Source organism: Aspergillus vadensis (assembly GCF_003184925.1).
Source record: "Aspergillus vadensis CBS 113365 unplaced genomic scaffold BO88scaffold_34, whole genome shotgun sequence".
NCBI lineage: Eukaryota > Fungi > Ascomycota > Eurotiomycetes > Eurotiales > Aspergillaceae > Aspergillus > Aspergillus vadensis.
Genome location: NW_020292072.1, coordinates 16,845 through 38,934, shown reverse-complemented (window position 1 = coordinate 38,934; position 22,090 = coordinate 16,845). Strand labels below are relative to the sequence as shown.

Genomic DNA, 22,090 nt, shown 5'->3' with positions numbered 1-22,090 from the left:
GCCATGGCTGGATCCACATGTATGAACAAGCATACAGACCGGGAGCCACCTTGTAAATAAAGGCATTATAATAATATTTTTAGTATAAACAGAAGTCTTGCTAAGTGGACTCAAAACTTCCGTGCTAAAACAACCCTCACGAACCGCGAACACCGCTGTCATGGACTGAAATCAGTGTAATAAATACCATGAGAAGCCACAGGACTCTGTAAAATTATATTTTATTTATACTACCACCCTGCTTTTATTAGATAATCAGTACTTTTTTAATAGAAGTATGACCTCCAGCATCACCACCATGATCCATGGATCCACCTATTACCGTAACCTATAATAACTCTGGTCGCTGGCTGCCCAAGAGCAAACACCAGTTGTGCCATATAATAGCTTAGTAATCTTGTTAGTTTAGGGTGTAGCACGCGCAACAACCCCTTCTTACCGTCTTATACACCACGAGCAGTATTATGGCCGATGATCCGGAAGCGGCAATATTCCAATTTACATCAACTACTGTCCCGTACGGTCGCGTGTTGTCTAACGAGAACAATCGGCTCTGGCCGTTAGCATACCGTTTCTGCGGTCGCACGAGGCAGTAGAGACGAGTCGTGACTGAGACACGCTGGTGTCTTCCCAATCAGCTGCTGCGCCATGCAACCAACCGCTGAGCCATGTTTACTGAGGAAGTTTTGGTCTTGACAATTTGCTACTGTACGGTGGACTTGGTACAATCATAGCTCTGAGTACAGAAAGCAGCAGACGTCGAATTAGGGCTAACTGAGTACGCGGCTGCGTTTCTGTTCGTCCAAGTCTTTAGCTGTGACCAAATTCCCTGTTTTCTGCATCAGTGTCTGCTGCGAGTTTGCCTCATAAAGTTGCCTAGTTGCGTTCAAGGTCGGCGCGTCATTGACTTCGTATTTGTCTTGTGGAATGGTAGAAAGCCACTTCTGCCCAACACTTTTTGGATCTATAGTACAGGTCTCATATATATAATATCATTGAATTTCCATGCATGCAGATTATTGCCACGCACAATCTCTTCCTCTGAGCGGGTGTTATCGAGAACCGCACATACGTATGTCATTATATTCACGTTCTGAACTTGTTTCTTTACGTATGCCAGAAGTCGAAAATTGAGGGCGTGTTATTCGTTTAGTGCGCGTGCGGATTCCCGAGGCGGGCATCAAGTTGAACACGTACACATAACTCCGGGCCTTCCCGAGCACAAACTAGCGTAACCAACAACCGCGTGGCTCACGGTCGGGCAACTCGTCCGGAATTGTCATACACCAAGAACTATCTCTCTATAAATTCTATTTAGGTTACTACAGCTTTATAAAGTCTACAACGCTTCGTTATAAAAGTACATATTATAGTGGTATCCAATAATGAATTTCTTATATGATTTTCCGGAATGTTTATATCATATAACGGAGCCGCTAAATAATTTACGTGTATTTCGAATATCTGTAATAGTCAGTATACATATACGAATGGTTCTGGAGGACTAGCAAGAATAACTCATAAACTAGTTCAAATATAAGCTTATATGCTGAGTAGAGCACTTAAAGGCCTGTTATCATTGAGATATAACGAGTATGAAAAGAGCAGCTTGTATATGGCATTATGGGATAGGCCGCGAGACCGTTCGTAACGTTAATATTGGTAATCCAAGGGAACAACGACTAAGACCGACCGGAGGGCGGCGAAGAGACATGCCCGCCTGGGCAAATGCTGAACGGAGGCCCTACAGATTGTCAAGGTACGCAACCCCTCTTAAAAAGGACGGTATGGCAACTTGACCACGTCTTCTCGGTTAACGCTCCCTCATTCTCCCATATTACCAGCATCTTTTGACTTATGCTTACTCTTTCTCCTCACCCTTTTTCTCATCCGCCACATTGTCCTACTCTGGGTATGCAGGTCATCCAGCTCCCCCACCAGGTCTTAAATAAGACCTGGATCAGACAGCTTAAAGGGCTATCAACATGAATTGAAAAGCGCAAAATTGCGCTCAGCTTGGTCAAACGTGTTTAATGTGAAGTTAAACTATGCTGCTGGTTGAAGAAAAAGCAGAACTGGGGGTTCGAGTTTTGCGTGCACTGAGAATCTACCAACCTGATTGGGCATTCTGTGTCACAGATTGACCTCCAAGCACCAGCGACCACCAGCGGGGAATCCCGTGTCTTCAGCCGAGCACAGCACAACCCTACCTGGTCACTACCGTAGAGCTTCACAAGACCTTAGATCGGTGTTCTTGTCGGACAATTTGCCCACTTCAGACCCACCGGGCACGCGAATACCCGTTTCAGTCCATCTCGCTTGGTTACCTCACGATTGCGGGATCTCCTTTCGAGAAATCTTGAAATGTCATCAAGTGCCGCGCATGGTATTGTATCCAGCTATTCCTGGGTGCCATTTGTCCAAGGAAATGCTCAGGTGCACATGATGACCGTTATAAGAAGGGCAAATCCCCCATCTGCCTTCCGGATTGATCCTGCATGTCCAGGCATTCGCTCGTTAGTTTGAGGCCCTCAATTCAAACTGGGCCGATTGGGACGAAACCATACGCGTGGGCATAGGCAGCGAGCGGTGCGCGCGGCCCGTGGGGCCGCGCAGCTGGTCAATGGGTGTAGGCACACAGGTAACAGACGAGCTTACGGGACATAAAGTTACACGTCTAAGCAGTCCAGCGGAGACTACTTGGGAGTAATCGAGCCACCCAAGCAGAAACCGTTGAATGGGCAGCATGAACTGATCCACCCGCTTTCCGAGCGGCGTGCTCCTTTAAAACTCTAAGAAGAACCGTCCACCTTCGTTGCACGACAGAGTGAAACACAGGAATGGTTGAGGTCTGAGACAACCTGCTTTACTGCTGGTCAAAACGCCGTGGGATATTCCCTCGCCCCGAGCGGCGCAATGTCAACAGAACTACAGGAAACATGATATGCCCTTGTTTCGGGTCGTATTGCCAACCGGACTCCATGCAGCCAGTCCATACATATTGCCGCAATGAGCAGAACCGCCCTTTAGTTGAAGCCGCGGTCCAGAACCGACATCAACCTCACAGGCCAGCGCCCTCTCATTCTAATCGAGGTTCCTTGCATTTGTAACTGTATCTTTGACAGCATCGAACAGGATCAGAAGCTTGAGGTCACTTGGACGTATACGTACTGCGGTGCTGTCGATCAGAATGATTAGAGTTGTCATATCGGGATGTGGCCAACCCGGCATTCCCCTGCGAAGGGGAACTGAAGGTGGCCACGGCAAAAGTTGATGCTCAAGGGAATTTCGTAATCTTCAATTTGCCCAGCTGCTTGCCCCAGGGACCGATAGGATACAACATATCTCGAAGACAACGTCTCGCCTGACATGAAAATGACTGACCTGCAGCGCAGCGACGAGACATTACCCTGAGAAAGACGCCGGCAGTTCACTGTTACCTTCTTCTTTCTATGAGGGTTCCGGAATCCAGACCTGGAACCTGCCCAGCATCCTATCTCCGCTTACGCCATCCGAAGACATCTTAGTTACGTATGCCCCTACTATGCTCTCAGTCCCCTCGGTCGGTAAGGGATGCATCTTGCGGTCGTCCATGAATATGCCTCTGGCTGAGTCGCCGTCTCCCCACCCTTTCTTCCGCGCGTGGAGTACAGCCTCGGCAACCTCAAACAGTGCCGCCGGCAGATCCGGGAAGTGATTTGTCCTTACTTCGATCACGCGAATGAATGATCCCGGATGAAAATAAGACCAAGAGACGAGCAGGAGCCGAATCATCTACGCGGGTTGAGAATCATTTCGGAACAAGTCCGGTCGATACCAGAAAAATCATGTATCCAATGCGTTCTGTCGAGAACATCTCTTACGGGTTTTAGTACGAGAGTATCAATGGGTCCTCGTATGGATGCCGTAAGAGGGTGAAAAACAGAACTTAGATAGCCTGGATTGTGTTACTGGTTCATTTGCTTGCACCAAGGGTTCTCCTTTATCGCATTTATCGACGAATTATCCGTCTTCTGATAGCTGGAAAACTCAAGCCAGGATTCCAGCCCCAGTCGTTCCGGGTCGCGTGCAGGCTTATTAACCTAATCGCACAAGGTTTGACCACTTCCCAGGTCGATTACCTTATATTGCCATACGATCGTCAAGGTTACACTCAGCTCCTGTCCATGCCTAGAACCATGGTCTCGACGTTAGCGCCCATTTGGAGCTCGTGTGAAAGCAGTCCCAGGTCATTGACCTGCGAATGAGTCCCGTCCCATAGCCTTCCAAAACAGCTGCTGTTGCTCTTACAGAGGTGCCGATCCGTAGTATCCAGTTTTGAAACTAGATTTGGGTAAGTTCTATCTATAATGCGCTACAGTGCAATGTCCTACGAGACTTTGAGCAGACGGAGAGCCATGATAAGCTGGATGAAAGAACAATTTGAATAATGACTAGGAAATTAGGTATAGTCCATTCGGAAACCTTTTGTGTGCAAAGGTTTGTGTCAAACCGAAGCAGACTCGAATAGTTCCATCTACACAGCTACGGTTCGAATAGGTTCTGCACAAGTCCAGCAGAAAATATAATAAAATCATCAAGGGCCTGTTCTGCATGGCAAGAAAGAGCAAGGTGATTGTTTATACCAAGCCTTCTCGGAGATGATCTTTATTGATACTCACGCTTGTGCCGTGTACTGGGAAAGTACCGTGCACGAACTGCCGCAAACGTAGGACTGCGTGTTCATAATCCAAAGAGACCGACCAACGACGAAAGGTCTAATTGAATGAACTTGTGATCTTTTGGATGGACTAGTCGAGCTACTTCGTGACGGGAACCAGACAGCGAGATCGGATCTTAACAGCCGCCTCAGAAGCAACAAATGTTTAAGTACTGCATATCAAGGCATTCGGAAGAAATCAAGCCTAGGCAAGGATGCGAATCGACCAATGAGCCATACAGAGCTGCAACACGTTGACTTCAACGGAATATTATAAGCCACCCGTGGAAATTCAGAAAAGAAATACTCTCACCTGGAGGTAACAACAGAGATACTTCAGTTGGTATCCTCATATCGAATCATGCAAAAGTCCAAATGAAGGCATATCTACTTGACACCCGCTGTGTATGATGCTGCAAGTGGACATTGCCAATAATACAGAATTCACTGTGCTCCTCCAGGTTGGCTCTCTGAGCCTACACCTACAGGGACAGCCAGGTCAGCGTTGTTGTCACGACATTGAATCTTCTCTCATCCAAACACAAGATAGTCGTGGCCTTAATGGTGCTGCTTTCTCACTCAACCACAGTGTTCGGAACCTTCCTTCTCCTTGCCGGAATGAGACCTCGGCAATGAACCATTACGTGAATTATCGGTCAAAGTTCAGGACTTGGGATCATGTCAGCCCTGATGCTTCCATGGCCACGTCTCTAAACTTCTACAAAGCGTGTCTGACTTGAATGGCGGCGAAGAATCAGCCTCCCTCCAGTGGAAAGTCTCCTCAGCCGATGATCCACTCATGGATTGCTGAGACGACCACGATCCAATATGTGCTGCGGGGGCGCCTCAGTCTGCTGTCCACTTTCTGAAGGAGCGCTTCGCCTACAATAACTCAGGCGGCTAATTATCGACATGTAGTAATTCCATTTCGTCCCCATAGCAGAGAATCCTGGATATAGCTGACATAAGGTCAATGTAAAATGGAAGAAGAAGTAAGAGAATAAATAAATAAATAAAAAAGCAGTAGATGTGTGAATCCCAGGCCCGGGAGAAATAGTCCGTCAGCAGAGCTACTAGGGCGTTTGATTCGTAGCAGACAAATGGTAGAAGGCTGGAGGCTAGTCTGTACCCAGGGGCCAGGTATATAGGCTGTCTGCGGAAGAGAACAAACGCTCGGAAGCAGAAGAACTTGAGCGCCAAGCGCAGATCCACGCGATAAAGGTCGCTAAGCAGAGATCAGCGGCCCAGGGGCTGGAGTGGCTGTAGTTCAATAGCTCATCAATCCTTCTGGGCCCTCGCACCCCCAATTGATGTCCCACCCGAGCTTACAAACTATTACGGCCATTGATGACACGGATCCGGTCCAAGGATCAGAAGCGACTATGAATGGCAACTCACATCTTTATTATTCTGTTACTTAGAAGGGCATATTTCGCGATCACTGATTTACTCCAGTAAAATATTCTGATGCTACCCTGACACACTAGCACCCACCTGTGGGCCTAATTACCCAATTGTAAAGCACGTGGTCATGATTGAAGACTCAACTACCTACATGTCCTGGATGACCCTCCAAAAGGGGCAAGCAAAACAGGACCATAGAAGCGATATCCTCCGAGCTTACTTACATGCATGCCCAATTCTGAAGCTAATTGTACCCTCTCAACAATGGTGACCGACAAAGGAAACAGCGGGTGCGGGCTTTGTCTGGCCAGGGGGGCCGGTCCCCTTTGGAGACGTCAAACTACAACTGGACCATGAGCGGTAACATTATCCCTTGCATGCCGCGGGACCAAAGCGCCGGAATGTTCTGCATTATTATAACATAGCATCCTTGAAGTATGTTTGCAAACACAGGCACAATTTTATCTCATATATAATAGAGCTCCCCTAATATGTGAGGCGAATTTCAGCGAGCATTTTCCTCCTTTTCCTTGCATTACAAGTTCTTGCATCACATTTGGCAGCGCCTTTGACCCACACATGGCAAAAGTTCAAAGTCTGGGATCACCGTTTAAAACGCCAACCAAGGCGAAGAAGAAGGGTCTAGACAAACTTGACGCTACACAGGAGGCATCAGAGTCTGTAGCTTCGGTAGGTGATTTATCATCAGAGAGCACTATCTTTGACCCCTGCTTTAACTCAGACTCTGGAACAAAGGTCAACTTTTGGTCCTCTGCTAATTTGGTTCCTCCCAAAGGACACCATTGCCGAGACAAAGGTTGTGGCAGATCCCACCCGCCAGCTCTCTTCCGGTATCTCAGCATTTCGGCCAGTGAGATCAGAAGAGAGTTTCCACACTCCTGAGCGCCAAATTAAAGCCTTTGACGTGCAAGACGTGCAAGACAAGCTAGAAATGCCAGGCGCACAATATGGAAAGTCCAGAGCCCCTGAACCGATCTGTCTGGCAGTCAATCGGGAACAGACATCTCCGTTAATGCACAGAGCATTGAGGCATGGCAAACTCCCAACTCATAGGCTCATGTCCAGGGTCAAGCAAAAGCTCCAATTTGGAGGCAGCCGAAGAAGTAGGAAACGAGTTATGGCATCTGAATGCTCCGTGAGACACAAGTCGTCTACAACGAAGACGACTAACTGGTGGGATATGTGAGCTGCAGTTCCCGGCTTTTATCACAGTTAATATCATACGGATCCCTACAGATATTTTTTATGCCATGAAACCCACTCTTTCTAGAAGTATCCCTAAAAAGCGTATGTGACATGAGCTAAGGCGGTATATATGTCTTTTGCGCCCGTCAACTCCTCTGAAATTGTCTCCTTCATGGACTCCGTTTATCAGACGAAGAGTTGTTGCAGCGTGATTCGGCTCCTGGCTCGATATCGACAGGCGGAAATTAGACAATAGAAATTGAACAGGTTACCAAGACAATACCTTGCAAGTTGCGCCCATTGGTAACACGAACCTCATCCAAGGACCAACACCAGGACATCGCATTCTCCGCGGGGACGTCAACCGCGGTCGGACATGAGTACAAAGGTGGGTACTTAAATTAAAGTGGACTTGTCCTTGTCGTGCTATCTAATCACAGTCCAGAATATTGCCCAGGTGAATGCAACTTTTAAGGCCTCTTCGAGGGATCATCAACATAGATACCATGCTGAAAAAGTGTCCCATCGACACTGACACAGCCTGGGGTAGGTTATTAAATTTTAGATTTCCAGCGCCTGTCATCTCAGAGCTGCCACAATCCGGGGCCACCCAGAGTAATGGGGGGGCGCACGTGATGAAAGGCTGAGGGTGACGGTCTTCACCCCTTTGAGATGAAATATTAGTTGCTCGTCATGACATGGAGGACAACGGCCACTTACCTGCCAGGGGTCAACTTGGGAGAAGGAACATGGGCAGTAGCCCGGTAATGGTGCTGCTGGCTTTCTAACAACATGAAGGTTGTATCGCAAGACGACTTTGACCAGACATCAACGGCAGTCCCATTGCCCGGAAACCGTATCATCCTCGCCCTCAATATATGAGGTATCCGTTCACCCGTATGCTATGCAAGTTGCGGTTCTCATTCCAACTGAACAGTATCTTTCTACTTATCAGGCTTCATACCCTCATAAAGCATCCCCAACACATGAATATCATGTCCATCAAAGCCAGTGCGGAACGCCAGTGCTCGTACAAGATCAAGTCCCGATTGTGATGCATCCCATAATCGTCGCATCAACAGTCGACATACAGCGTGCTCAACAATACTGCATATTGCTAATACAGCTACAGCGGCGACATAACTATGTGTACCACCGATATATACCTCAAGGGTTTTAGCAACCCTATTATGGTCTTTCGGTGGCAAACTGCCCTTCGCGTATAGTCATCGTCGCTCAAGATTATCCTTAGCAATTCGTCTCATCGTGCCCCCTTTTACTATGTGCTGTGGACGGGGACTGCTATCTTCCCCTACTATAACCGTCCTGTGAAGAGATTCCGTGTTTGTGCCACCTTTTGAACCCTTCCTGTGGTGAGGGCAAGGAAGGGATGGACTAACTAGCGATGCAATATGCGTACGTTACCAAGCGGACAGACGCGCGTCTCGATGTGCAAAGATATGAAGCCATTTAGCTCAATGGATGGGAACTTGAAGTCCATCAAACAGTCACGGTGAGAATTGAGCGGATACAAATCTGGCCAGCGGTCTGAACAAGTGGGCTTGTCGGTGCTGGTAGTAAGCACTTGTCAAGGCTTAACCATGGGCGAGCCCCGCTCGGATTACCTACGGGTGCGCACACAAGGTTAGAACCCGGCCAAACCGGCAATTGAGCGAGAGCAATAGAGAATACGAACAGTAAGAAAAGACCTGAATCATCCGTTTTCTGTCTTGCGAGTACTCGGGTGCGGTAGTCTCAGTATGCATGACACGGGTAGAGTGCGCGGCATGCATCCGTTTTCCTTGATTCTGTTGATGGACGTACTGCGCGGGTATGACCTGAAAGTTAAGGCTATGTACTTATCGGACACTGGTATGTCTTCGAAGAAAGCAGGGAAGCGAGTATAGCCGACGAACGACAGCGGTTACAAGGTTTCTCTGCTTGCAATGAGGCGTTATGTCGCAGACGAAACACTCGCTATGTGAGGCTCTTAGACCAGCTGCAACCTCTTGACATGGGCAAGGCATCGTCAACTGGATTGGCGTTTTGATGGCAGCTAAGGACTGCCTAATCACAAGTAGGGTTACCCTAAGGACACTGGCTGTTTGACCAAGGAGAAAAAGGCAGGATTGAGGAATGATGATTTCACCTTCGTTTGCTGCTGAATGAGTCCATCGTAGTACCTGCTACCTGTTTCACCTGTCGACCATTTTGAGCGACAGCTTGGGTCAATCCAGAATGGCTAGAGGCCCGAAGGCATATATTTCTTATGTCAGGAAGAGTGGGGGATCGCTTGTTCTAATGCAATAGCTTTCATCAGTGCGTTAGCTAAAACGCCGGGGTTACTGTGGTAAATTGTATTGATATTTCTAGGAGATTGAGGGCATCTCTGCTGCAAGGAGACTTCCTCAAGAGTTGCGACCCCCTGTTTTGATAGACAGGAAGTAAGAGTATTTCGCTTATAGTCTCGAGACAAACTTGACAGGCACAATTTGAACAGCACTGTTCCATTGTTCTCCCTAACGGCCATGTTGTACGGGTTCTTTCTATCGCCGTGGAATTTTGTCAGGGACTATTAGGGAATTCAGGGGTCCTATGTGAAAAGGTTTTCGCATTTAACACAAACACACACCTGTATATTCGCATTGGAATGCAAGATCGCCAAGGACGGCTAGCCTAGAAGAACAATTGGTTGGCTATCGTTCACATTCCGGTAAGGGCCGACAACACATTCCTAGTATTCTCGAAAATTTCGCCCCTTTTTCTCTGCACCCAAATTCACATTCCGGGCTATTCACCCACTGTGGCCGATCTACGGTGTATTCGCATTCTATCGAAAGCCCCGCGGCTCTGTAGTTGCAGTTGGCATAACACCATAGCAGGCTATTATTTTTTGCCGATCAGAATTACTGTCAACCGCATCTTCTCGGCACCTCGAATGGAACCAACCAGGAAGCTTTTATCCCTCACCACTCTAAACCGTCATGCCAGTAGCTTGATCTTGACGGCTCAGCCGGGGCCTTCCTTCATGGAACCCAAGTCTCTCTAAGAATGGCCCAACCCGCAACTTCAAGGATGGATATAAATAACTCGTAACTGGAATTCCCTTCAATACGCAAAGGTCCGAAAGGCAGACACAAAGCCTCTTAAGATGCTTCCCTTTGCCGTTAACACAATAAAATGTCGAGCTTGACTCTTTATTCGCTCATAAATCGAAGCCAGCATCTTCAAGCCGGTCACAATGAAAAATGGCTTGGGCTCTTCCTGGACGCTCCTCTCCAACTATCTCTCTCTGGCCGCTGCAGTGACATGTTATACACCGGATGGGACTCTTGTCGTCAACTCTTTATATCAGCTGTGTATTCCCATTTCGGACATCCATTCAATGTGCTGTAGGCTGAACGGCACGATCCGGATACGTGAGACCCAACGGGGTTTTGCCTGACAAGTGGCGGGGAATATTATCAGGAATTCTGCACCGATCAATTCTGGAACTCGAAATAAGTTTACCTAAACTTATCTGTGGTGATCAGGTTTCTCCTATCGCTGCGTAAAAATCGACGATATCAGTACTGATGATGTTGGCAGAATAGCGGCAATTCAGACTGGACCTACTAACTGACGTCTTGTGGAGAGGAACTCTGGTGCCGTGGTAGCTCCACCTCCTGCTGCAATACGCACGAAATATCTAGCTTAGGTCCGACACCGGTCGGTACTGATCCAAATTCCAGTGTAACCGCTACCGCTGCTCCTACGACAACAGTAACTGCCATCCCGACAGAAGATAGCAGCAAGAATAAGGACGAGTCCGAGAGACTGACGAAGGTTGCGATTGGAGTCGCGGTGGGTGTCCCGTTGGCATGCATAGCTGTGGGTATGTATGGTGCTGGATATCTCTTGGGCAGAAGAAGTACGCAGAAGATCCTGTCGCCAGCGAAGTTTGAACCCCGTGCTATGAGTATTCCGCTGAAGAAACCGAAAGGGGAGATAGGGCGTCCGCGTCGGTCTGACGACGCTGCCAGTATGTAAAGTGCTTCGAATCTGTTGGGAACGGATGAATAACGGCAGTAGAGAAGGCGATGAGAAGAAGCGTCTGGCATACGTCGGCTGTCTTTACGTAACTGCACGTTGGCCGGTGTTGATATCGCTGGCTATGCCTGCTAATTGCTGGCATGTGGTTATTGAAAGCTTATATTATACACTTTGTAGTAAGGAAGCCCCGCTTGTTCGACATGTGAATCGTCGATAAGTGCCATGTTCCGCGGAGCCTATGAATGCACGGTAATATGAGATGTGGTTATGTCTTGTGCCAAGAAACCTCTCAGTATTGCGTTCTTCGCGCCTTATCGCAAAAGTCTGCTGCTCGCTGTAACGATACTTGTCAGGGTCATATACCACATGGGTTTCATGATCGGACAGGGTACATTGCAATAATCAGATCCTCTTAGAACGATTGTCCAACCCAGGTTATCCTCGAAGTAGACGAATAGTAAGTGAATGAAACAAATCAATACAAACTCCGCATACTCACCTCAACAGACCGGATGCTAGCACCTATCGAGGCGGATATGCTCCACATACCTACAGATTACCTTGGGACGAAAGCGATCCTGAACCTGACAGCAGGACATTCCGAGCTGAACCTCCAGCAGGAACATCCGGATTCAAGCTAATAGAGACGTATATCATCTCATCCATGATGCGACGAGTGGTTCGGACAATTGACAGCATTTAAAAGACCGGCTGGCCTCTCACTGGCGTTTCGGTTTGCACAGTTACCCCCATAGTCCCGACAGGATGGCTGATTTCCAAGGTATCCAGTTCCGCCGCCTTGCCAACGTTCTTATTCACGACGCTGTCGGCAACGCGACGAGAGGTAGTGGTGCAGAGAGCCCCCTGTCAATTTGTATACTCGGCGGGTCACCGTGGGCTCAACAGCGGAAGGGGATGGCTTGTTACATAGTGCAAAGTGAGGCCAACTTCAGATTATGTCCGCCAATGTCGGGATGTCGTCACCGACCAATTGCCGTGCGAAAGACCTCAGCTTCCGGATATTCCTCGCCTAGACTGCATGGGAGCCTCAGGGGCTTGTGCCCTTCTGCGTACCGAATGGTACCAAAACCGCATGTTTGAACTAGAGAATACCTAATCCTCCGGACAGTACTGGAGAGTCCACTTTGGGACCTTAAACAACGAATATTGTAGTCTTACAATCGCGCTCGCAACTTCGGAGAAATGGCCCAGAACAATCCTTACCTCCAACCAGTGAAGCAATGTTTTGAGAAATAAAATCTCCTTGGCCAACTGACTAACCAGATCAAGAGACTGACTCAAACTTTATACGCGATATCGGTAAGCGTATTGTAACCAAGCGTTAGGTGATGCTCAGCGGCCAGTAGCTGACGATTCTAGATACTCAGTGCTGCGTTGTTGGCTGTTCTCCTCGTCCGGATTGCAGACAAAGGCATGGTTTCGTGGGAAACTTACAGCTGGCCGCTTATCCAGACGAACGCGTGGGAGCACCGATCCGGATCCAGCACAACTAAATGTACTCTGCGAGGAAGCGTCAGGAGGTTGGGGCTGGGTTTATGCGGACACACTCAGGAGAAGGAATAGCGCGAGTCTTCCTCCACTAGCACCTTTCGGGGGCCCTCATGTGTCGGGTTGGAAATTTATAATTAGTTGGTTAAGTCGCGAATCTCTTTCTATAACCGGACGTGTAAAGCCATGCTCATGCTCCGTCTGCTTGTAAGCAGACGATAGTGTAAATTGTGCGTCCAGGGCCGTTGCCAAGCGCAATCGGTTCCCCGTAGACTAGCCCGGTGCGCTATACGTATTGATGAGCTACCCCAGCATTACCCGGCCAACCTGCCAAAGCAGGTGGCAATTCTCCGTTTCAGACGTGCCCTTAGCCAGCTTTTAGCGAGAATCAATGTGCACTAATTCAACTATCTGTACCGCCAGTATTGATCGGTATACCTGAACGCGCGCATTCTCTTAAGAAAGTAGATTACTACGGTAGTCTAATTAGAACTGCAAAAGTCGCGTGAAATTATGAGGGCCAGGTACAATATCAAAATCGTCACCGAATGTATCCCATCCATCCTCCTGAGTAGACCATATATCCGGAGCCGCTGTCGTTGCCGGTAGAGCAGTTGTCTAGGCGGCCGGATCCACACTTTCTGGTAGACCAGCAGGGCTCCAAAGCCACTAGTGCCAACAAACAACGGTATACTGCATTCAAGCACCATTTTTTGAGCCGCCCGTCTCTCAGAAAGCTGTTGCCTCCACCGATTCTGGTCGTTCAACAGTTTCTGCTTCTCACTTTCAACGCCTCGAAGGCGCTCCGACTGGCCTCTTTGTCTCTCCAACGCTTCATTCTCCCGCTCCAACGTTTTGACTGTAGCCAAACATGCCTCGTTGTTCTCCAGCGATGAGGTAGAAGGAATACCTCGTGAATCAGAATCAGATACCTGCGATAGCCGGCGGGTGAGTGAAGTCAGCCGAACGACCAGGGGCCGGCGACCGTTGCGTGAAGTCTTACCCTGGATGGGCGTCGGTGGGAGCGCGCAGGCTGCTGGGGAGGCCTTGCGGTACGGGCTTCTGTCTTAGGATGGATCGTGAGTCGGAAGCGCTATCGTGACTCGAGGTCTTCCGGATGCTTGCGCGGGCGCCGGATGGATTCTGAGCAAAGCCATTAGCCAAAGGGAGTTGGTGATAACTGACCATTGGTCCATTTTGCCTACATGAGCCGGTGTTACTACGGTTGACCACGCGAGACAATAATGGTCGAGGTCGGCGACAACCTGAGAGCACAGTCAACTCATGATCAGAATTGACCGTCTAAGCCCCAGCCGAACGTGAGAGCCGCAGCAGGTATATGGTCATGGTGCATTGCTTTATTGAAAGTTCGCGGGACTACCCTAGTAAAAGCATGCTTCGTGTGGCGATCAAAGTAGTCTTATGTGTTGACGACCTTTGGTGCAGGGACGAGCAGGATGAGACGCACGAGCTCGCAGTACCGCATACCAGATACTGGGATGCCGTCTCAGTCCTTATATGCACCCTCCACGATCAATCTGCTGTGGCGGTTATTATACAGTAGTAGTAGTTGTTGTTGTTGTTGATTCATACGCTGACCCCTCGCCTGAGCGACATGCAGGGTACTACTACCTCCACGCTCTATGTGCATCCATTCATCGTAGACTATTACTTTCCTGACGAACTTGGAGCCTCGTCAAGGCCTGTGGTGGCCAGTGCCTGAGGTTGTGTTGTGCCGCCCTCGTGGCGCGCGACTTCGGAATCTCTGCGATGCCTCCGCAAAGTCCAGGACCGCCACGAGGACGCTACTGTCTTGCGGACCATCTTGGGACCTACCCTCCCTACCTTGTCCTGCTCCTCCCAGCATATCTGAAATATTGTTGAATACCCCTCCAATCTTCCGTCGGAGGGCTTGGCGTAGCCCACTAAGCCGCGGGCAATCGATTAACACGTGGACCACGGTTTCCGTTGCCCCACATTCACATTTCTCATCGTCTCGGAGCCCGCGCTGTTTTCCGTGTGTCGCTAGCCATGAGTGGCCGGTCCGGAGTTGGGTGAGTAAGTAGGCTCGATTTCGAAGGAGCGAGCCGTAGAGCCGGCGGTCCGGTTGGCCGGTAGGGCCCGGTCAATGCGGCGGAGATGTCCTCCGTTTCGAGAGGCCATCCATTCTTGGTGCCATTCGTCGCTAATATTCTTGCGGATGTACCTTTTCTCTCGTGACAGAAGATGTCTAAAGGGGTGTCTCTTTTCACCCCCTACCGTGGCTTTGGCTAGGCGGTCTGCTGCTTCGTTTCCAAGGTTGCCGCAGTGACCCGGGACCCATTGTAGTCGCAGTGGGATCCCTCGCGCCCTCAGCTCCCCGGCCGACTTGCGAATCGCCTGAATGATACGCTGGCCTGATTTGTTCCATGAGTCTTTGATAACCTGTAGGGCCGACATGCTGTTGCTAAGGATTGTCGCTGACTCTGCATCTATTGCTATGGATCTCCGGTTCTTCTGCGCGAGCTGGAAAACCAGCCCGATCGCGTAGTAGATCGCCATTAGCTCAGCTGCGTAGACGGACCAGAACTCCATCGAACCAATGCTGACTTGTCGAGATCTTATGATCTGCTGGTTGTGGTCGAGAGCCACCGCCGCGGCTCCTAGCTGATTCTCTTTGCCCGAGGCATCCGAAAAGACTGTAATGTTGGGTGTGGCCGCTCTTGCTAGAGTATTGGTCTGTGCTTTCTCCCGATCCGGCTCAATATCAATATCGGTGAATGATTGGGCTCGCTAGGATGCTAGTGGTCTGGGATCAATTCTTTCCAGGGCTTGCAGCCGCGTGAGGTTCATTGTTCGTAGGGTTTCTGCCAGGGGAAAGCGCGCCCTATTGCCGACCTGGGTGCTGCGTACTCTTGCCCGGCTGATAACGTCATGGACTGGGTGGTCTTCCGGTAAGGTGCTGAAGCGGGCTATCACTATCTGTGCCCGTTGCTTGAGTCGCAGGTGGGTAGGCAGCATGTGGGCTTCGACTTCGAGAGCTGACGTGGATACTGTCCGGAAGGCCGACAGGATCCGGATGAGGGCGGTCCGTTGAACTGTCTCAAGAAGCCTCAGATGGATCTTGTCTCGGAGTGGTTTATGCCAGACTGTGGATGCGTAATCCAGCACTGGTATCACGCAGGCCTGGTAGAGCTGGCGCATCTGTTCCAGCCGAAGGTGCCGTAGCCCACTCAGGACTATGTTTACATTGCTTGCTCGTTGAACTGCTCTCTGTACGTGTTCTTTCCACCGCAGCTCCTTGTCAAAGATGACTCCTAGAAGCTTGGCAGTGTCAGCTGGTTTAATAACCTGGCCGTTCATCCGGATCTGTCCGATTCTGTGTGCCGTTTTGCGTCGGGTCAAGTGAATCAGCTCGGTTTTTTCAGCGGCAAAGGACGCGCCTGTTTGACGCGCCCATTCTTCAATCCGCGGAATGTCCTCTTCTTGGATTTTCTTGATATTCTCTTCCGCTGACGAGCTGATCCGCCAGCGGAAGTAGTCATCGATGAAGGCTGATGCTCCACCATTACTGTTGAGCGGTTGATTAACTAGATCTGAATTATAGAATCCAAAGAGGATCGGCGAGAGTGGGGATCCTTGGGCCAGGCCCGCATTTCCTAGAGGAAGGTCGTCTGTTTCAAAGTCATCAAATGTGATACTAGCCTGTCGGTCCTCCATGAAGCTGCTGATCCATTGTCGGGCCTTTGACGGGATGCCTTTGGCCCGTAGTTGAACGTCCAGGCTAGACTTGTACACTCCGTTGAACGCGCCTTTCAGGTCGAACGCAATAAGTGTGACTATTCTGGACTGTGCCCATGCTCGGTCTATTGCATTGGCAAGGACAACCAGGGCTTGCTCTGTATTCCGTCCTGGCCTGCCTCCATACTGTGTATCTGGAAGAAGTCCATGTTTCTCTGCCCAGTACGACAGTCTGCGGGCCATGACTGCCTCCAGGACCTTCCCCAGGGTATTGAGCAGTGAGATCGGGTTCGCCTGGTTTCCGCAGCACGATAATCCGCGCTTGCCTCCATTGTCTGGGGTGGTGGCCCAGGTCCACTGATTTCGTGAAGATCGTGGTGATAATATCTTTAAGGTAGGTCCACAAGGTTCCCAGACAAGCGTGGGGATCCCATCTCTACCAGGGGCTGTAGTCCCCTTGGCCACTCTGAGCGACCGGTAGATCTCTTGTTCGGTAATCGGTTCCCATGGTAGCTCCTCCGCGGGGTTCACCAGTTCCTCTGGCTCGGGTTCAGCCATCATTGGGAAGAAGGCTTGCAGGAATGCCTCTGCCTTCCCTTGGTTATCTGTCACCTCTTCAGTGCCTACTTTGAGGCTGGGGATGCTCATGTAGGTATCCCGGGGGCGCATGTAAGTGGCCGCTTCCATAGATGGCCTTCGCCGGCTTTGTCAAGAAATTCCTTCCAGTGTCTACCTTTTGCTTTCTCAATTTCTCTGGTCCACTCTCGTCTTTTCTGCCGCATTTCTTCGAAAAGTATCTTCGTCATTGGGTGGTTAGGCCCTAGCAGGGCGCATCTGTTTTGCCACCGTCGCCGGGTCGGGTTAACCTCAATCTGCTGGGCCTTGAGATCTGTAGTGAGCCAGCGCTTCGAGTATGGGCACGGGGCCTGCACCGGCACATGTCGGTCTAGGGCAACTACTGTGGTCTGGATTAAGTTGATTAAGTTGTTGACCGCGTAGTCTAGATCCTGGGCCGACTGAATATTCACAGGTGGGTCGATCTGTCTTAGTATATCTTGCCCTACTCGGGCCCAGTCAGCTCGGTCATACGCCCTTCTCGGTTTGGGCTTTCTAATTTGCTCTGCCTGGAGATACCATTCCGAATATGTTCCTCGGTGGTTTGACCCATAGTGGTCGTGGTAGAGTTGGCATCTGATCAAGCGTGTTACATCGTTGGTAAGCGTGAGGTCGAGAACTGATGTCTTTCCCGGTTGATTAAGGGACCAGTATGTTATGTCGCCTTTGGCCAGGCACCACCGTAGCTCGTGGGCTTGAAAGAAGTTGATCAGTTCCTCCGCATGTTGTGCGAAGCGGTGATGGACCGCGCGATGGCTCCATGCAGGGTAGTGACGGTTAAAGTCGCCTGCTAAGATAAGTTTTGTTGTACGGCTATTCTGCTCTGTATGTTCTTGGATATTTTTCTGGATTTCCTCCAGTATCTCCTGGGCGCTGCTGGCTTCGAACGGCTCATGCATCGCTATTGGCGGGATGTAGATTGAGAATACCAGGTACTGTAGTTCTGAAGTCCAGATTTTGATGCCTACTACGTCTGGGTGATTGCAGTGGATTTGGCGGTGTGATGATTTGGAGATCCTCCGGTTGACATAGAGGTTGCGGAACCGAGGTATTTCCGGGTGTGTCGGTCGGTAGAGTCGCCAAGCACTGTGGTTAACATGGGTGTGGTATGCTGTCTTTGGCGGTTCCTGAATCAGAAGTAGGTCTAGGTTCTGGCTTTGATAATTATTAATAAAGGCTTCTATCTCTGTTCTTGATTTCATGATATTTAACTATATAATGCAAAGGTTTGCTGTTATTGGGATGGACTGGGGTTAGGAAATGTCTGGCATGCCCGATCACCTGTTAGATATTCTCCATTACAGTCTGAGTATCTTGGTCTTATTCCTGGAAAGCAGTGATGATGGTCATGGTAACCTACATAATATCCGCACTTCACTTGTTCCTTGCATGACCAGGCTAGGTAGCTAAATTATTAGCAGTAATGGTACCTCTTCTTTTCCACCTGGTAGGATTCTATGCTCCCGATAAATCTTTGCTCTACTAATAATCTATTATTAATAATCTATTCTACTGCCTCCAGTGAGTCTAACCAGACCTTTATTAAGACTGATTTCCCTAGAGGCATGTCCCTCTTCTTCAACCATGCAATATCTTCGGCCCGGAATTTCTTGTTATAAAGATTATTCTCAGCTATAATCTTCTTAATCCCCTGTTTCTTGTGTCCTTCTAGTTCAAAGTCCTCAGTTGGGACTCGGTGAATCATGATCCTAAACCGGGGCTTTATTACCTTGGTACTGTTTTCCAGCTTCTCCAACCACTCAGTGCTGTTCCGGGCTGTCTCCGCTGACTGGGTGTCCCGGAATTAAATAACATACCCTGTTTTGGTAGTACTAATGCCCGCGACTTACATCTCTTTGGTGGTCTCCGCGTTCAGCAGGGCGGTCCTGATATGTATATTTGCTACTTCAGTGGGCAGGACTCTCAAGAATCGGTCATTGTCAATATCTTGATTAAGGGTTGGTGCGGTATTAATTCAGACACAGTTGGGTTTCTTCCTGGGGCGCAGAATAATTCTCGCTGGGTCTGGCTGAGAGTTGCCAGCAGCCACTTCCACCCAGGATCTGTTCACGGGGACGTTCAGCGGTTGTATTTTTAATTTAGCCCGTAGGGCTTGGATTTCTTCCTGTAGTTCCTTATTGTGGGTTTGCAGGAGCTGTTGTTCAGCTTTCAGTTCTTGGACCTCCGCCCTCACTGTCTTAATTATTTCGGTCTGGTATTTGAGTGCCTCACTGAAGCTGTTGAAGTACTATTGGACATCTTGGTTTGTCACCCGCCTGTTGCTTTCTCCGCCGGTCGCAAATTCAGGGTTCGCGATCGGCTCATTTTCCTCTCCATCGAGGCCTCGCCTGCGGCGTTTTCTTGCTGCTGGGATCCTTGGGCGGAAGTCATAGTCGCTGAAGATTGTCGTTTCTTGGGTGTTTGTGGGATGGGATTCGATAACCCCTGCGGGCGGGATCGCCATCGGCCGAGACTAGTGCCCGCTCGGCACACAATGACAGCCACAACACCTCAATAACTCGCGATGGTTTGATGTCCGGATTTCTCTCTTCAACGATCTTCCCCTTTCTACTCTCTTACAGTTAGTCGTATAGATATGGATCTATACAGTCATTCTGGTCAGTTTGGTCGATATCCCGACAACCCCATTTTTGGTAGGGTTGGATTGGAAATAGGTGCTGTTGTCGCGGTGGAATGCTGCTGGCGGGACGAATTCTCATTGGTCAAATCCGCGCGGAGAAATTAATGCCCAGCACGGCCATGCTCAACATTGAATATTTAAAACTGGAGGCATCGGAGGCTGAGCAAATTATCAACCTGCTGACCTGGTTTTGATAAGCAATCCTCTAGAATAGGCAATATATTCAATCTTGGCGCGCCTGTTGATTTTCTATGTGTCTCATGGAGTTACCAAATGCCGGTTGTACCGGACACGCGGGAGTAGCTAGTGGGTCATGTTGTATATATCATTGACCATTCATATACAAAAAGTATAGACCATTGATCCGCATAATTATCAATCGCGGGCGACGAGACTCATTTTTGTAGTAACTCAGGGTAATAGTATATTCAAATGCCAGTACACTCATATGTTGATCTCGTTGCCTTACGTCCTACGCCCAAAGGTCGAAACCCGAGGGCAAAAATATTCGTTCGGCGCGCATTCGGGGTCCCCAGGCAGGCTTCAAGTGGAACCCCTGAACAGCTTCCTCATAAAAACTAGTCCCGGGCCCGAGCACCAGCAAATATTGATGGCCCAGGACAACAACAATCGATCAGAGAGGAACTGATCAAAAGGCAGTGAGGTGAAATAATATACCCACCTGGATAATCTTTCTCTGAACAGATCAATGCCCGCAGAAATTGCCATGGCACACACGGGGAGAAGACAGCATTGCTAATTATTTAACCATATCTACTCAGTGATTTCTTTATCATCTTTTCCCATCTCTTGCCATCTTTTAATTATATATTTACTATTTCTTGTTTTTTTACCTTATCTCCCTTACTTCCTTACTTGTTTTTTTATTTTTATCTTTTTCTTTTCCTTTTCCTCTTTCTGTGACCTGCTTCATTTGTTCTATCCCTGGTCTGCAGGTCATTCAGCTTCTTACTGAGTCTTCTATTAACCGCGATCAGGCACCTCAAAAGGCAATCATTACATTATAAAAGATATATAATTATATGCAGCCTGGTCAATTCCTTTTCAGCATGGAGCTGAGTTATGCTGCGCTAAAGACAAAGCGGGGTTAGGGATTCAGGTCTTATTATATAGTAAGAACGTGGTGAGAACCCCTCAAACTAATCAGGTAATATATATATTATAAATAACCTCCGAGTACCAGTAGGGAATTATATATCAGTCTAATATAATATAACTCTAATAGAGTTGTATAAGATACTCTCAGTCTAATATACCTGCAATTTCTAGAAACAGTACAGAGAACAGCTCTTATCTGAATTCTTTCAGCCTTCCAGACAGTATCTACAACTATACTAGAAATTGAGTCCTATACTCTGCCAACTTACTTGCAACTTAAATAGCAGAAACAGATTATATCTGCTCGCCTCAGCACCCTGCCAGATGACCACCCGGTTTACAAAGTAATGGACCGAGCAAAAGGAATACAGCATCTATACCTGCAGGGGGCCCGTTTTCCCCTAACTGAAACACTACGAACCATGAACCTGGGGCGGTTGCAAGCCTTAGAGATAATTGATCCTAAACCACATGCACCATGGCGGAACCAGCCCATTATAGAAATCACGATCGAATCTGATCAGGAGAAAGCACAGGCAACACATAAATATAATAATTCTTAACCAGTATCACAGTCTTCTCTAATGCTTCAGGAAAAAAGAATAAACTAGAGACCGCAGCAGTAGCTCTTGCTCACAACCAGTAGATAATAGGATCTCAACTAATCAGTATTAGCTTAATAGAATAATAGTTGGTCTACGCAGCCGAGCTCATGGTAATCTTCTATGCTATCGGCCTGGTCCTTCAAGTAGCCCAGAAAAGGCAAGGCTGTTTAGACAGAGTGAAACAACCCGCAACTATTTTAAGCGACAGCATGTCAGCGCTACAAGCAATTCGTAACCCGTCCAATAAGTCCGGCCGGCGAATCATCCGAGCCATCCTGCAGGCAGCCTCTGAAATGAAAGCACGAGGGATTCCCATTCGCCTCTAATGGGTGCCGGGGCATTGTGACGACCCTGGAAACGATGAGGCTGACTGACTGGTAAAGAAAATGATTAGCTTGAAGAAAATACACCCCTTCCAGCTCCTTCTCTCGCGAGAAATTGACTTCATCCGGAAGAGAATACTAAACGAGTGGAAGGATGAGTGGACTAAATCTACAAAGGGAAGGCACCGCCAGATCACAGAACCCTGCCGGCAATCCG

General features: G+C 48.8%; 4 protein-coding genes across 4 annotated transcripts; 3 read left to right on the top strand and 1 right to left on the bottom strand.

Moving 5' to 3' along the window:
• Positions 1-6,622: 6,622 nt before the first annotated feature.
• BO88DRAFT_408805 (uncharacterized protein) lies at positions 6,623-7,345 on the top strand. The gene is made up of 2 exons (XM_025707805.1): positions 6,623-6,793; positions 6,900-7,345. The coding sequence occupies exons 1-2, from the start codon at positions 6,683-6,685 to the stop codon at positions 7,308-7,310; spliced, it is 522 nt and encodes a 173-aa protein (XP_025557739.1). The 5' UTR covers positions 6,623-6,682; the 3' UTR covers positions 7,311-7,345.
• An 832-nt stretch (positions 7,346-8,177) lies between these two features.
• BO88DRAFT_352081 (uncharacterized protein) lies at positions 8,178-8,489 on the top strand (the record flags this gene model as incomplete). The annotated part of the gene is made up of 1 exon (XM_025703568.1): positions 8,178-8,489. A coding segment is annotated over one exon (312 nt), but the record flags the coding sequence as incomplete, so codon positions are not given.
• A 1,924-nt stretch (positions 8,490-10,413) lies between these two features.
• BO88DRAFT_447317 (uncharacterized protein) lies at positions 10,414-11,338 on the top strand (the record flags this gene model as incomplete). Its single annotated transcript, XM_025710354.1, has 2 exons — positions 10,414-10,728; positions 10,944-11,338. Exons 1-2 carry the CDS (start codon positions 10,551-10,553, stop codon positions 11,336-11,338), a joined length of 573 nt encoding a protein of 190 aa, XP_025557737.1. The 5' UTR covers positions 10,414-10,550.
• Positions 11,339-13,332: 1,994 nt separating this feature from the next.
• BO88DRAFT_491777 (uncharacterized protein) lies at positions 13,333-14,674 on the bottom strand (the record flags this gene model as incomplete). The annotated part of the gene is made up of 2 exons (XM_025712878.1): positions 13,333-13,916; positions 14,536-14,674. 2 exons carry the CDS (start codon positions 14,672-14,674, stop codon positions 13,333-13,335), a joined length of 723 nt encoding a protein of 240 aa, XP_025557736.1.
• Positions 14,675-22,090: the final 7,416 nt, after the last annotated feature.

What these genes read in the sequence shown, in the direction of transcription:
- BO88DRAFT_408805 (XM_025707805.1), top strand. Translation starts at nt 6,683, where the DNA reads ATGGCAAAAGTTCAAAGTCTGGGATCACCGTTTAAAACGCCAACCAAG. An exon ending in CATCAGAGTCTGTAGCTTCG is followed by an intron (nt 6,794 to 6,899) that starts GTAGGTGATTTA and finishes TTCCTCCCAAAG; the next exon opens with GACACCATTGCCGAGACAAA.